Source organism: Corapipo altera, unplaced genomic scaffold (assembly GCF_003945725.1).
Source record: "Corapipo altera isolate COAL_440 unplaced genomic scaffold, ASM394572v1 181b, whole genome shotgun sequence".
NCBI classification, from domain to species: domain Eukaryota; kingdom Metazoa; phylum Chordata; class Aves; order Passeriformes; family Pipridae; genus Corapipo; species Corapipo altera.
This window is the reverse complement of record NW_020884963.1, coordinates 506,777-520,244: the sequence shown is the minus strand read 5'-3', so window position 1 is coordinate 520,244 and position 13,468 is coordinate 506,777. Positions and strand designations below refer to the sequence as shown.

Genomic DNA, 13,468 nt, shown 5'->3' with positions numbered 1-13,468 from the left:
CCACTGGGGGATGGCAGTGCCACCAGGCAGGTGTGGGGACCCACGGGGGGATGGCAGTGCCACCGGTACCTCTGTGCAGGAGGATGGGGTCGGACCAGTGCGTCTCCGCTTTGGGGCCGTGGCAGCCCATCAGCAGGAACTTCACCCTGCGATGGGTACGGGAGTGACACCGGGGGGGGAGAGCACACCCTGGGTGGGGAGTTACCGGAGCTGGGATTCGAGGGTTCTGGCCTTACCTGTAGGGCCCTGGGGAGGGCAGGGGCCCGTTGCAAGGGTCCTGCCTGCCCTGGTCCTTGCACGCCGTGTCACCCCCGACCCGCAGCACGGCCGGGCTCGGGGCTGGGCAGGCGTACGCGGCCGCCGCCGTCTCCAGAGTCATGTAGGAGTGCGTGGTGGGCAGCTGCTTGTACGGGGGCACGTCAGCCCGGGATGGGGGGTTCCTGAAGGTGGCTGATGCTGCACGGCACAGATGGAGGGCGAGCGGCTGTGGTGAGGGTCCCCCACCCCCCCTGCCACGGGAAGATGCGTCAGGGCAGCGGGTGCTCACCGTTGGCAAAAGCCACCGCCAGCCAAACAGTGTCCGAGGCGCTGGCGTGCCCGTCGAAGATGCAGCAGGGTCTCTCCAGTGCGAAGGTGGTGGCAGTGACTTTCCCCAGCAGTGCCACGGGGGGCACGCGGGGCACGTAGGGCAGCCGGGCTGGGGGAGTGGACGGTGAGGGAGGGACCCCCTGCTCTGCTCCGCTCAGCAAGTGACTGACCCCGGCCCCCACCCGTGAGAGGGCCCACGAGTGCCGGTGTTGGCACAGGGGGAGCTCACGGGGTGCCAGCAGTGTCAGCAGCAGGGTGACAACACTGGTGTGGGGACCCCCCCAGCCATGCCCAGCCCCATAACCCCCTTCCTGGCTCTCCAGACCCCCATCCCCCTCTGCCCTGTCCCCCAGAGAGTCACCCAGGCCCGCGGCTGTGCCCGTCCCCGCCAGCGCCAGCAGCACCCACGGCAGCTCCATGGCGTCCTCCTGCTAGGGTTGGATGTGCCTCTCTGCTCCGCTCACCCCGTCCCACTGCCGAGGGGACGAACTGCCCCCAGTGCCCCCGCAGCGGGGACCGCCCGTCCCGAGGAGCCGGACCCTCCCAGCCCCACATTCCTGCACCGGCTCTGCCGGCCTGGCAGGACCCCGCGGGCAGGGGGGAACAACTGAGCCACCCGGGTCATCCCTCGGTCCTGCAGGACCCCGAAGGCTGCGAGGAACCGGGGCACAAGCCTGTGATGTGAAAGGGGAAACTGAGGCACGGAGGAGGCACCGGAGCCTCCGGGATGGGTTGGCGGGAGTCAGTGTTGGTGCTATGGGGACAGCTGGGCAAGAGGTCCCGCACCCCCTCTCACCCCACCTAAACCCAACTCCCTGCGGGTTCCCCGTGCCCACCGGGAGCCAGGGATGAGCCCGTGCCCGACTGGTTCGGGTGCAGCCAGCCCTGCCCCGCGGGCAGGGAAGCGCTCCAGAGCATCACACCCGAACCCACCCAAACCCCAGCGATCAGGCGAACGGTCCCACCCAGCACCGGGGGCACGGAAGCACCAAGCTCTGGGGCCACCCCACGCTGGCATTTCCCCATCCATCCTTCCCCCTTCCTAGGGAAAGGCTCCCCAAGCCCTCTGGATGGGGCCAGGGACACCGCCCTGAAGCGGGAGCTGCCCCGCGGCTCGGGAGCCCCCCGCCGCCACTCCCCACGCAAAGGGGTTGGAGTGCTCCTTCTCCCGTGTTTGCCAAGGGCAGCGGCCGCCCACTCCTGCGTGGGAGGGGATTTCCTCCCCCTTCCCGAGGGGCCAAGACAACGCCTTCAGATTAAGTGGAAATGGGGCATTCAAAGATTACACCGTCCAGCTGCAGAGGGGAAAAACAGGCGCAGCTGCAGCTTCCACCCCTCCTCCCTCTGATCCCTGACTTACTCCCCGCTCCGACCCAGCAATACCTACCCTGGGGACCCTGCCAACCCTCCACCCGCCCCCCCCAGACCCCACCCTGGCACTCCTGGCGGGGCGAGGGGCAGAGTGGGTGACGCAGGGGGACAGTGAGTCACAGTTTCAGCTGCCGGTACCCAGCATAGCTGCGGGGTCACGGCTGGGCTAAAAATAACCACCCTGCGGCAGATGAGGCACCACCGCGGGGGGCCGGGAGAGACCCCACCCTCCCCGGGGCTCCAGCCGGGGATGGAGCGCACAAGTCTTTTGGTCAACCCATCCAGGGTTCTGTTCTTCAGGTTCTGTCCTCCTTCTCTGTGCTCCAATGGGCACCACGGCGTTATGGCTGTGCTTTCACTCCACTGCTTCAAAGCAGCTCCCTGCAAACCACTGTCTGAGCTCCTGGTTCTGCTCCTTTCCACCCCTTGGCTCCCCTGCCACAGGGACAGTCCCAGGCTCAGCACAGATAGGGCAAGGATTTTAGGAGATGCCTCATGTCCAAAGCTGTGACAGCCAGGGATGAGCTGCTGAGCCTGACCAGCTCCCAGTCCAGTGCCACAGCCCTGGACCAGCCCAGATGCAGCTGATTCACACCTTGGAGCAGCTGCTGGAGGTGCCTTGGGCAAGGCTCAGCAGGAAATTCTTGCTTTGTACAGGGCTGGGTGAACTCTGCTCAATTTTCGCTTCATTTCACTGTTTTGATTGCTGTGAGAACATGATCCAGGGATACAAAGATGGAGTTTGAACTCAAAACCTCTCCCTTTCGCAACCAGGGTGGGAGAAGAACAGACAGAGCCCGTTTGAGTAGAGCTCAGCACCACACACAGAGCTGTAGCTCCCAAGGAACTGCCAGTCCTGCAGCATCCCCAAATTTCACAGGCTGGTTGAGGGGTTTCCCCCTAGAGCCTGCAAGCACAAGATGGACCTTAGGGAAAGCACCTGCCCTGAAAGGCTCTAAGACACCTTTAATATTTATATTATAATGGCAGGAAGAAAGATGCCCATTTGCTGGTCCAGGACATGCTGGTCCCAGGCAGATGCCAAGGCAGAGCTGCCACAAAGTCCAGCCACATCCCAGATTTCCCAGGAAGGAGGTGAAATGGCAGATGGCACCATTGCCAAAGGGATGATTTCAATGTGCAGCTGGGTCCAGTGGCCACAGGGAGGGGAACAGCCAGAAACAAGCTCTTCAAAAGACATCAGCTCTGAGCCTGAGGACACTGTACTGCAAGGCCACCAGAACTGGGGCAATATCCCACTTCCAAGGTGCTGGGAGTACCAGGAGTGTGGTCCCAGGTGAAAAGCATCACTGCTGGCAGCTGGGCTGGCTGCCACCACCGCGGGAGGAAGGTGACTGTCACCAGCTGGTGGCACCAGCATCCCTGCAGCAGCAGCACAAAGCACAGCAGCCCCTCCCTGCAGAGGCTTCACCGTGCACAAACAGCCCCCAATCGCTGCCATTTCACCTGAGAGAAGGAGAAAAGAGGGACAGGGTCTGCCAGAAGGGTTGGTGAGGAGTGAGGCTGGCAGCTCATGGCAAGAGCAGGGGACTGCAACTTTGTGCAGGGTGGGCAGTGATGGGTCACCTCTGCTGGCACCATGGCCACAGACCACCAGGATCCAGCAGCCAAAGCACCGACAGGCTGGAACCACAACCCTGGGACCAGCACTCTGTGTCCTGCCTTCACTGAGATCTGTGTCCCTCCAGCTGAGCTGAGCTTCCCCTCCTTTGTCCTGGCTGGAATGAGGCTCCATGGATCAGGTTGGTCCCCTAGAGAGGGACACTAAGGGTGAGATACCCCAAGCCCTGAGGCAGCAGGAAGGCAGAGGCAGGGACTGGCTGTGAAAATGAACAGTTTATTGGGACTGAGCAGAGATACAGGGCAGGAGGTGCCTCAGGGAGCTGCTGTTCACTAGAGGGAGGCCCCCATTTGCTTTCCAAGTGGTTTAGTGGGAGCAAGGCACTCCCGTCTCCCCATCCTGTCCCCAAGCATTACCAGAGGAAGGTCCTGCCTTCCCCAGGGGACCTGTCACCTCAGGACTGCTGTCCCAGCTGCTCCTGGCCGTGGCCATCAATCCCACCCAGAAACACAAGTGCAGCTTCTACAAAAATATCCTTCCCTCCCCCCAAAAACGTGAAGAGCAGGCAGGGCTCCCACAGAACTGTTATTGCTCAGTGTGCCGGGTGGTCAGACACAGGAACTTAAGGCATCAGGAATAAGTGCACTAGGTGGGCCCCCGAGGTGTGCACGGCACAGCCAGGCCCCCACGGCTCACTGTCCCAAGCAGTCCTCAGTGACCCCCTGGGCAGCCAGCTCTGCCAGCACATTGTCCAGGTAGTTGGGGTCAGGGTAGCCATGGCCACTCAGGTTTGAGTCCATCTCAGTCTTGTGGTGGATCTCGTTCCACACCACCGTGTTGCTCTCGCCGGTGGTGTTGGAGGTGCCCACGGTGAAAATCAGGCGTCTCTTCCAGGCCACCTTCAGGAGCTCCAGGACCTAGAGGGGAAAAGGAAAACCAAAGGCAGGAGACTTGAGCCATGAAAAGAGACTGCCAGAAGCTTGACAAGCTCAGTGCCATGAGATAACACGAGAAGGGTGACATCATCAGGGTACAGTGCCTTACCTTTCTGCCCTTCTCGTTGTCTGGCAGGTAACAATAGCGAGGAAAGCCTCTGGCCGTGTATGGCATCCCAGGGTTGGGGTGCTCGGGGCCCTGCAAGGGAGGAGACATATTTGGCATGGACACACCCATCTTCACAGGAGTTGGGCAATTCCTCAGCAGGAGGATCTGACATAGGCTCATCTCAAACCAGCTCTTCCATGTAAAAGGCAGCTGATGAGCACAAGGTATCTGACTTGTTCTTATGGGACATGTGAGCATTACAGGTCTTCCAAGAGCAGTCTCATGCTGGGATACAAAGCCAGATCTAAAATCTCATTATATTCTGGTGGGAGACAGCCTCAAACCACAGCTTTTTCCACGTGGTCATATGACACCTTAAAAAAACCCACACAGCTCAAACCTTTGCAAGCTCACTGCCACTGCTGAAACCAGCGTGGGCTGTGAAGCCACACATTGGGATCTCTCCCACCTTGTGAGCATGGGCAGAATCTCCTCCCTGTTTCAGGCAGACATTAGTTCCTTACTGCAGGTGAAGAGCTGCTGTAAAATCTGGGGCTGCTCAGAAAAAGATCTTTGATGGAGGAGACCCATACACACTGAAGAACAGCTGGTGCAGCTGCTGGCTCCAGGCACCGTAGGCTGCTCGGTGATGGGCTGCCAGCAGGCACTGTACTGGATCCCAGAACTTTTCTGGGAGGCTTTCACAGCTTGTGCTATATCCATCAGCATGCTGTGCACTCACCTGGATGCCTCTGCTGATGTGATACACAATCTGGATTGTCCCACAGTCCTTGTGGCCAGGGAGGGACTGAGGGAAAGTGGAGATCTCCATCTTCCCTTTGGGCTGGGTCCCGGTTTTCTCTCCGTAGATGGTTTTACAGGAGGGACACTGCAAACTGCCATCCTGCCAGGAGAGAGAAGTCAGGATCAGAGCTCCACAGCCCAGTGACCTGGGCACAGGGGACCTGGTGGGGATGGGCCAGCTGGGTACCTTGTTCCCATTGGAGTACATGGCCAGCATGCAGAGCATGTGGAAGGAGTGCTGGCAGCTCCTCAGGCGTCCAACAGCCTCTGGCCTGATGGTGCTGGACTCACACGTGTCACTGTAGCCAGACGGGGAGGAAAGCTTCTCCATGCAGATGATGCAGTCCTGGAGGAGAAACCACCACCTATGAGCACAGGCTGATCCCCAAGGACTGACCCACCAAGGAAGCCATCAAGGAGATGCTTCAGGAAGATCTGCCTTCTGGTTTAGTCCCTTCCTTTGATGTTTACGGGCACAGAGACAGGTTTCCTTATCTGGCTGGTATCACTCCACTTCCTGTGTTGCCCAGGAGGTGGAGAGCTGCCATCAGTCACAGCAGATGAGTGGGAACTGGGTATGGTTTTCCTGCTTCTCTGCAAGCTCCAGTGCAGGGTGTGATCCCTAGTTTTAACCTCTGAGCACTGAGAGACCAAAACCAAACTCCCCTCCTTCCCCCCAGGCCCTGCAACCAGCTCCAAGGGCAATTGGGAGGCATTGTCAGGCTGAGCTATTCAGCCCATTGTTCTTTCTCTGTCACAGTCCTCTGATGAGGGCAAGTCACCTGTTGTCATATGTGGCCTCCAGGCAGTGCCGAGGGCTCTCTACCTCAACATCAACAGTGCCACTGCAAGTAGCACTATCTACCACACAGGATGCCCAAGGAAGGATGGTCCTCAGGACACACTGTTGTTTTCATGACACCTCAGTGAACTCTGGGCAAGCTGGAGTTTGCCTCACTGTCCTCTCACCTCATCAGCAGGAGTGCCCTTCAGCTCTTCCAGGTATTTCTTCACTACTGCTTCTGGCTCTGTTGGTGTGGCTGCACAAGGAGAGAGATGAGAAAGAGAGGAGAAATCAGACACACAGTGCAGTACAACCAGCACATGTGGGGTGAGCTAGAGAGAAGGGAGACAGGCAGGCCACTGGCCAGGATGCCAAGGAGAAAGGTTAAGGTTAGAGGGGGAGAAGAGGCTGCTCCAACTCATCCCTACAAGCCCACAAAGGCTTTGCTATCAGCAGTGGATCCCACCAGGATTCTGAGCATCACAGATTGGAGCACCCGCTGGTGCCCTGTGCCGTACACCCGGGGGTCTGCCTGGAGCTGCTGTGCTCCAGTTCTCCCCAAGTGATGCCAGGCAGGTCCCAGCTGAGCTTTCTGTGCATACCAGAAGCCAGCTGGGATCAAACTCAATGGTTTCAGTAGGATAGAGGATCACACAGTCTTTGTTGACAAAGGAGAAAAGGCATTCCCACATCACCACAGCTGGTGCCCAACAAGGACACCCGGCAACACACACCAAGCTTCAGGTCCTGTTTTGAGTATGGCAGAACGAGCTTCACATCCTTAACATGAAACAGTGGCCCTTCTCCTGAGCTTCCACACACTCATATCCAGCAAAACACAGTGCAAGTCATCCCAGTATATAAAACAATCTGTTTTTTAACTTGCAGCACATGACACTGATATCTTCGCATCTTCCCACATATAGTCCCTGACCCCATCCACCCATCCATCCACGGGCACCTGACCAGCCCACGAGCCTGGTCCTCCCAGAAGCAGTATGGGATGAAGCAACAAACATCCCACAACACCCAGAGCAAGTTACCACCAAACCCAGCTTCTGGGAGCTGCCCAGTGAGACTTGGCATAAGCCAGGGAGCATCCCATGGCTCTGTATGGCCCCTGGTCCTGGGAGAGGAGATGAGCTCCTTACCCGTCATCAGGCCTGTCATGGAGGCTGCCAGGCTCTTCCACCAGCCTGAGAGAGGAAACATTTGTGCAAGTGATGTTGTGACTCCACCTGGCAGGAGGCAAAGAGAGAGACTGGTCACTTGGCTTGGGGGAGCCTCGTCCTTCCTTCCTGAAGCCAAATCTGGGGGGTCAGCCAAGGCATAGCTCTTCCTTCTCCATTCTCCTTCCTGGCTGGAGTAGCTCTTCCTTCTCCATTCTCCATCCTGGCCAGATGGATCCTTTAGCACAGACAATACTGCTGCTCCCAACTCCACACTCCCAGGAGGACACAGAGGATCACCATGTGCAACAGCTGAGCACTGGAGATGTGGCTGTACCTGCACAACACAAATCTTCAGCTCCCCCCATCCATTTGGGTGTTGCTAAACATGCAAAGGCCTGGATGGCACAGATCCTCTATCAGGCAGAAGCCCCTCATTCCCCGGACTGCCACAGAAGAAAGAGGCAGAGCAGTAACGTGGGTGGAACATCAGGAAGACTGATGAACTGGGAGCTGGACTCTTCTAATGAAAACACAGTAAAGATGAGTTATTTTCAGAAGGGGATTCCTGGCCATTCCTGAAACACATGATTTCTGGCAGCAGGAGCAGGAGGAAGGGATGACTGAGCAAACAAGCAAGAAAAGGAGCCCAGGAAGTGAAGGGATACTCATTCCAAGTGCCAGTGCTGGGCAGGATTGACGCCTGACATCTCAGGCAGAGCAGGGCTTCATGATCATGTGGGAGATGGAGACCTCAGTTTCTTGTGCTCTGCAGGTTTTAGAAAGGACTCTGAGCAGGACTGGCTGCTACCCACCCTAACTCCATCCACTTCCAAGATGATCACCGTGTTCTCATCCCCGAGGATCCCGTGCTGCCTGCCAGGCTGACCACCAAGTCCTTCTCCATCTGGCCTGCACTTTCCAGGTGTCTTTCTGAGGTGACCTTCTTGTCTCCTCTGGCTTTGGGCTGGAGGAAGCAGTGCCAAAAAGATGCACAGACAAGGTGAAGACAGCAAGGGAAGTGAGCAGAGAGGGCATGTTACAGCAACAGCAACACCTGCCTAGCCCTTGGCAGAACGCCCCAGCTCACCTGCTCCCACCTGCACACACCTGAGCAGCTTCAGAGCAGTTCACCTAGTTCAGGGTGGTGGGGGACGCTCTCCCCTTGCAGCTCCTGGTGAGATAACTCACCCAAGAACTGGCCAGGCTCACTCAAATGAAATCAGTGAAAGGAGACAAAAATCTGGTGCAGAGCTGGCTAAGAGTGAGACAGGAAAGTTCTTGGGATACAGCAGGGATTTTGAGCAAAGCAAATGGTACTACCCACCTCACCAGCTGGCACTAGGATGGAGCTGGGGCAATCAGACAGGCAGAAGAGAGTGATGCAGCCCTCAGCCATCCTCAGAAAACCCATGCCTCATGGATTTGCACTGTGGCATTTCCAGTCTGTTCCTGTCACTTTGCTGTGACAATGCTCTGGTGCATTTACAGCCACCAAGGCTGCCTGGAGAGAGGAAGGGCTGGGGAGCCCAGATGCTTTAGAAAAATTTGTCCCCGGCTGCAAGGATTTGAAGGTCCAGCCCCAGAGAAGCCTTGTGATGCTGACAGCTTGGTTTCAGCAGGGGTAGCAAAGCCCACACAGCCTTCCTTGCCTCCGAAGAGAGGCTCTTCCTTGGACAGACCAGCACATCCATCCAGGCACATCCCAGCAGTGTGGGGGGAGCCAGGAGGCAGCTGGGACCACGGCACGAGCCGCGTCTGCTCCCGCACATGAATCACTTCCTTACAGGACACTTTGCTCCATAAAAGCGTTTGCCTCCGAACCTTTGTTCTAGTCGTCCCTTGGGATCATCAAAGCCTGTTCAGCCCCCAGAGTTTTCTGGATTCAATAGAGGATTGGAAATGCAATAGCAGGATTGACTGATGCTGTTTATCACCAGCTGGCCGAGTGCTGTGCTACAGATTTATCCGAGATGCCAAAGAATGTTTACCATTCTTTCATTTACAAAGAGAGGAATATCAAATTGTTTTTAATGCTTCCCCTTCCTCCCTGTAGATAATAAGCTGCTTGCTGAAGCAAGGGCTTTCCATGGGCAACGTTTAACAGATGTGTTTTGAATCCTTGCTCGGCAACCAAATGCTTGCAGCAGTAACATGTCTCCTCCTGTATCCCAAAACGAGCCATGTGGTTTCCAGCAGACTTTTTTTTGATACCCTCTGCAGGCCAGACATAGGTTGTTTCTAGTTATTGTCATGGACAGTCACACAGCTCCCATCATCTCTGTTCCCTGCACTTGCAAAGGCTGGATCTACCAGCCTCAACCCCTGAAAGGGCTGTCCAGAAATCAGGAACGTGAGAGGAGTTTGGTGCTAAAAACAGGTTTCTCCACATTTCAGCATTTCAGGAGGATAACCCAGTGACCAGGCTGCTCTGGTCAGAGCACCCCTGTTATTGCAGCCTGTCTCCTTCCCCAGGGGGAACAGTGAGCTCCCTCAACTCCGAGGGACAAGCACTTGCACAGTCCACAGACCCAGCTGCAGACAGACAGACAGACATATGGGAAGCAATCAGAGTCGGTAGGGATTAATCTCCTTGCTTGGCAAGGAAGGACAAACCATCTCATCTCCTCTCCCTCCTTAGAGCAGCACTCCCCATGTGCCTGCCCACCCTAGGGAGGATGGCTGTGCAGGGAAAACTCCTGGTCAGGTGGAAGTGGATGGTGACCCCACCATCCCAGAGGGTAACAAGCAGCAAAGCAAGCCCAAGCCAACACCTCCTCCCTTCAGTCCCCTGGAGGTCCCTGTGAGGTCAGAGGAGCCCTGTAGTGTCCAGCTCCATGGCCAAGCAGTGCTTGGGGAGAGCAAGAGAAGCCACTGACAGCAGTGAGGCCCCAGTCAGTGACGCTGGCACGAGGCAGTGGCTGCAGCATCCCGAGGAAGCGCAGCGCGGTGCCAGCCGGCGGGAAGGCAGCGCCGATCCATGAGGATGGCAGACGCTGCCAGGCCGTGTGCCAGGATAACACAGAGCCTGCCTGGAGACTACGGCTTCCCCGAGACCCGCAGCACGTGTCTGTGCCAGAGACATCCCTGCCAGAACAGCAACAACGCTAATGAGTCCTGACTAATTAGCGCCTCTGTTTAACACACCCCAGCTATATCCGGCTGCAATTCCAGCAGCACTGCCTCAACCCGGGTGGGACCTGGATTGGCAGCAGCAGCAGGAGGGAGGGAGAAGAGGCTCAGGAGAGGCACACTGCACCCACCAACAGCTGGTTGTACTTAGCACACTGCTGGGCCCACTCCTGGATGCACAGCTCTTGCTTGAGATGGAAAATCCTAGAGGGGTGTGGGAAAGAACACACGATGTGAAATTCAGGGCATGAAACAGGCCCATCTCTGCCTGCTGGCTGCTCCAGGGTCTGTAAAGGCAAAGAGAACAAGCTGGACAAAAATCAGGCTCAGGACCTGCACTGCAGAACAATGTCCCTAAGCCCTGAAGGGTGTTGTACAAGCACAGCTTGTTCCTAGGAGGGACTGAACACCCTCTGCATCCCAGGAGGGAGGCACTCTGCAGGACTGGCATCCCAGCCCCCAGCAAAAGGAGATCCTGCTTTCCAAAACAAGAGAGCGATTTTAAAAACCTAAACCACTGAAAGGTCCCCCTTCTCATGGGTCAGTGTGGAAAAGTGCCAAGCTGGCAGTCTCCTCTTGCAGCACGAGGATGGCTCGGACAAATCCTGCTGTGCCAGACAGGAAAAGGAGCTCCTTGATGCCTTTCTCATTCCATCCCTCCTGCTGGTGTCCCCTCTGCTCCTCTGGAGGTGTCCCAGCCCCAGCAGGTGGCATTGGAGAGCTGGCAGGGAGGTGACAGCCTGGCCTGGGGCGGGGGCCACCGCTGCCCCAGCACAGCCTTTGGCCAAGGGCAGCCCTGCAGGCACACAGGGGTGCTCCCAGTGCTGCACCCAGCACCGAGGAACTGGCATCTTGTGGCAGAGGAGACACTGATGGGGTGCAAAACACCCAGCACAGCTACAGCCACTCCTCTGCTCCCTGGCAGACACCCAACACGGTGTGTGCTGCTCTCACCCCCAGCCCACATCCCATCCTCCTCGCTCCCTGTTCCATGCTCTGCATTGCTGCTTTCCCCACCCCACTCCCAAGTCACAAGACACACCCTCCTGTTAACATCCCTTACAGCATCCTGGCTGTTTGCACCCACATCCCCTCCTGCTAGGGAGGGCTGGATGCTGTCAGTGGTGCAGTGCTCAGGGCTAACAGACCCCATGGAGGAGAAACCAGCAGCCAGCTGGGTTGCAGAGGAGCAGGCCCATGTGTCTGTGGCCATACCGTGCCCTAAATACAGTTATTTCATGTCACTAACCAGCAGCAGGTGAGCAACACCAATGCAGGCCCAGCCCTCGGTGTTTTGGGCTCCTCTGTGGGAGGGCCTGGCCCCTCACAGCTCCATTTCAGCACTGTTCCCAGGGCATTGCCACCACTCAGCCCTCATCCCTGGCTGTGGAGGGCTGCTTGGATGCTGCCCGTGCCAGGAGTGGAGCACCAGGAGCCACATTACCCCACCACCTCGCCAGCTGGCTCCATGGAGTGAGATCCTCATCCAGCCACTCTGTCACCCACCTCCACTCGGCTCTTCTCCTTCACCTCCCATTTTCCTTTGCTCCTCCTGTTCTGCACTGCTTCTCCTGCCGCCTCTGCTTTCTCCTCCCCCTCCATCACACATCCTACTCCACATTTGCTCTCTCCCTCCTTCTCGCAGCTCCCTCCATAATGCATTTCCACAAAATACCTCCCTCCTCATTTAATTTCTATTTTTCTTCCTGCCTCCTTCAGACAGCTTTGGACTTCATGGACTCCAAGGAGAGAGAAAAATGTACTAATAAACTCCCCACACAGACAGGTGCCTCTTCCCCTCCACCTCTGGGCTCTTCCCTTTCTAAAATATAAGCATCTCATATAAGTGTTGAACACTTCCCACCTCTAGTCCCCCCTTTTTGCTAATCCAAAGGAGGGGACACACTGCAGGTTTGGTGGTGGTTGACACACCTGTGCCAAGGTTGGCAAACAACCTCTACAGCTACACCAGGCTGGATTCACACCTAGTCCTGTAGAGTCCTAGGGCTGCTATACACAGATGGAATCCAGGCTCTAAACTGGGAGCCCACAGGCTCTGCAAAGGTGAGGGATGCCAGTGAGACAAGAGGAGAAATGAAGGCCCTACCCTGGAGGTGGCTCAGCTCAGCACGAGAGCCGAGGTAACCCATCCCTTCCTGCCAGGGCACATCCACCTGACAGCACTCCACTCCCTTCCACTCCAGACAAGAGGTGAAGAGAATAAATCCCCTGCAATTTGACCTAGAAAGCCCTGTATGACTCAGGGGTCTGCTGGTCTGGCAGATCCTTGTCATCCCATGACTCAATCATGACGAGCATGGCTCACAAGCAAACCTTCTCTTCAGAGCACATACGGATTCAATGCTCTCCTTGATGGTCCCTCAGCTCCCAGAGTTGTTCCATCAATGACTCAGAAGGTCCTGGTATGTGGACACTCAGGGTTCCCCAAGAGGGTGCAGCAGGAGCACGGGAGAGTCTGACATGCACAGATCACAGAGCTGCTCCAGCTTTAATTATGGATGGAAACGAGCAGACCTACCACAGGACCACATCTACTTTCTCATCTTATTTCACAGCCTGTCAGAAACAGTGCAGGTCAGGGGAGACACGTCCTGCTTCTCCCCTCGGTGGGACGAACATCATCAGTCAAACCAGAAGGGCCGAGAGGGTGGAGGGAGAGACGACAGGAAAGGAAGGAGTGCAGAGAGATAAAGAGAAGGAGACGGAAGCAAATATATCAGAGTTTTTGAGCAGGAACTACCTTTCTTGGACACTTTCCTCCCCTCCTTAACTGAGCTGTGTTTTTTAGTGGCTCTATGGGTGCTGGCAGCTTGCGGCACACGGGTGAGGTGCACGGGGAGTCCGGCGGCTGACATCAGAATAGCCGTCATGCCTACAGTGGGTACGAGGTCAACATGCAGGAGGGAAACAATGGGGAAATACAATCATTAAAAAAAAAAAAAAAGTTTAAAAGGAAATAAAAAAAAAAAAAAA

General features: G+C 56.7%; 2 protein-coding genes across 8 annotated transcripts in view; both read right to left on the bottom strand.

Annotated features, from left to right (window-relative positions):
• Positions 1-1,007, bottom strand: part of UPK3B (uroplakin 3B) — a 1,916-nt gene extending 909 nt beyond the window's left edge. The window contains exons 1-3 of the mRNA XM_027664447.1: positions 548-1,007; positions 237-456; positions 70-146 (exon numbers count right to left, since the gene is read on the bottom strand). Of these exons, the coding sequence (XP_027520248.1) occupies positions 70-146; positions 237-456; positions 548-1,007 (757 nt within the window). The remainder of the gene's footprint in view (positions 1-69; positions 147-236; positions 457-547) is intronic.
• A 3,106-nt stretch (positions 1,008-4,113) lies between these two features.
• The window catches only part of DTX2 (deltex E3 ubiquitin ligase 2), a 34,281-nt gene continuing 24,926 nt past the window's right edge, over positions 4,114-13,468 (bottom strand). For 3 of the 7 annotated variants that reach the window (XM_027664476.1, XM_027664477.1, XM_027664475.1), the window contains exons 5-11: positions 13,236-13,367; positions 7,325-7,411; positions 6,359-6,429; positions 5,577-5,735; positions 5,328-5,489; positions 4,586-4,675; positions 4,234-4,458 (exon numbers count right to left, since the gene is read on the bottom strand). In XM_027664476.1, the coding sequence (XP_027520277.1) occupies positions 4,234-4,458; positions 4,586-4,675; positions 5,328-5,489; positions 5,577-5,735; positions 6,359-6,429; positions 7,325-7,411; positions 13,236-13,367 (926 nt within the window). Of the gene's footprint in view, positions 4,459-4,585; positions 4,676-5,327; positions 5,490-5,576; positions 5,736-6,358; positions 6,430-7,324; positions 7,412-13,235; positions 13,368-13,468 lie in introns of all 7 variants that reach the window. The other 4 variants (XM_027664474.1, XM_027664478.1, XM_027664479.1 and 1 more) reach the window with 4 other exon arrangements.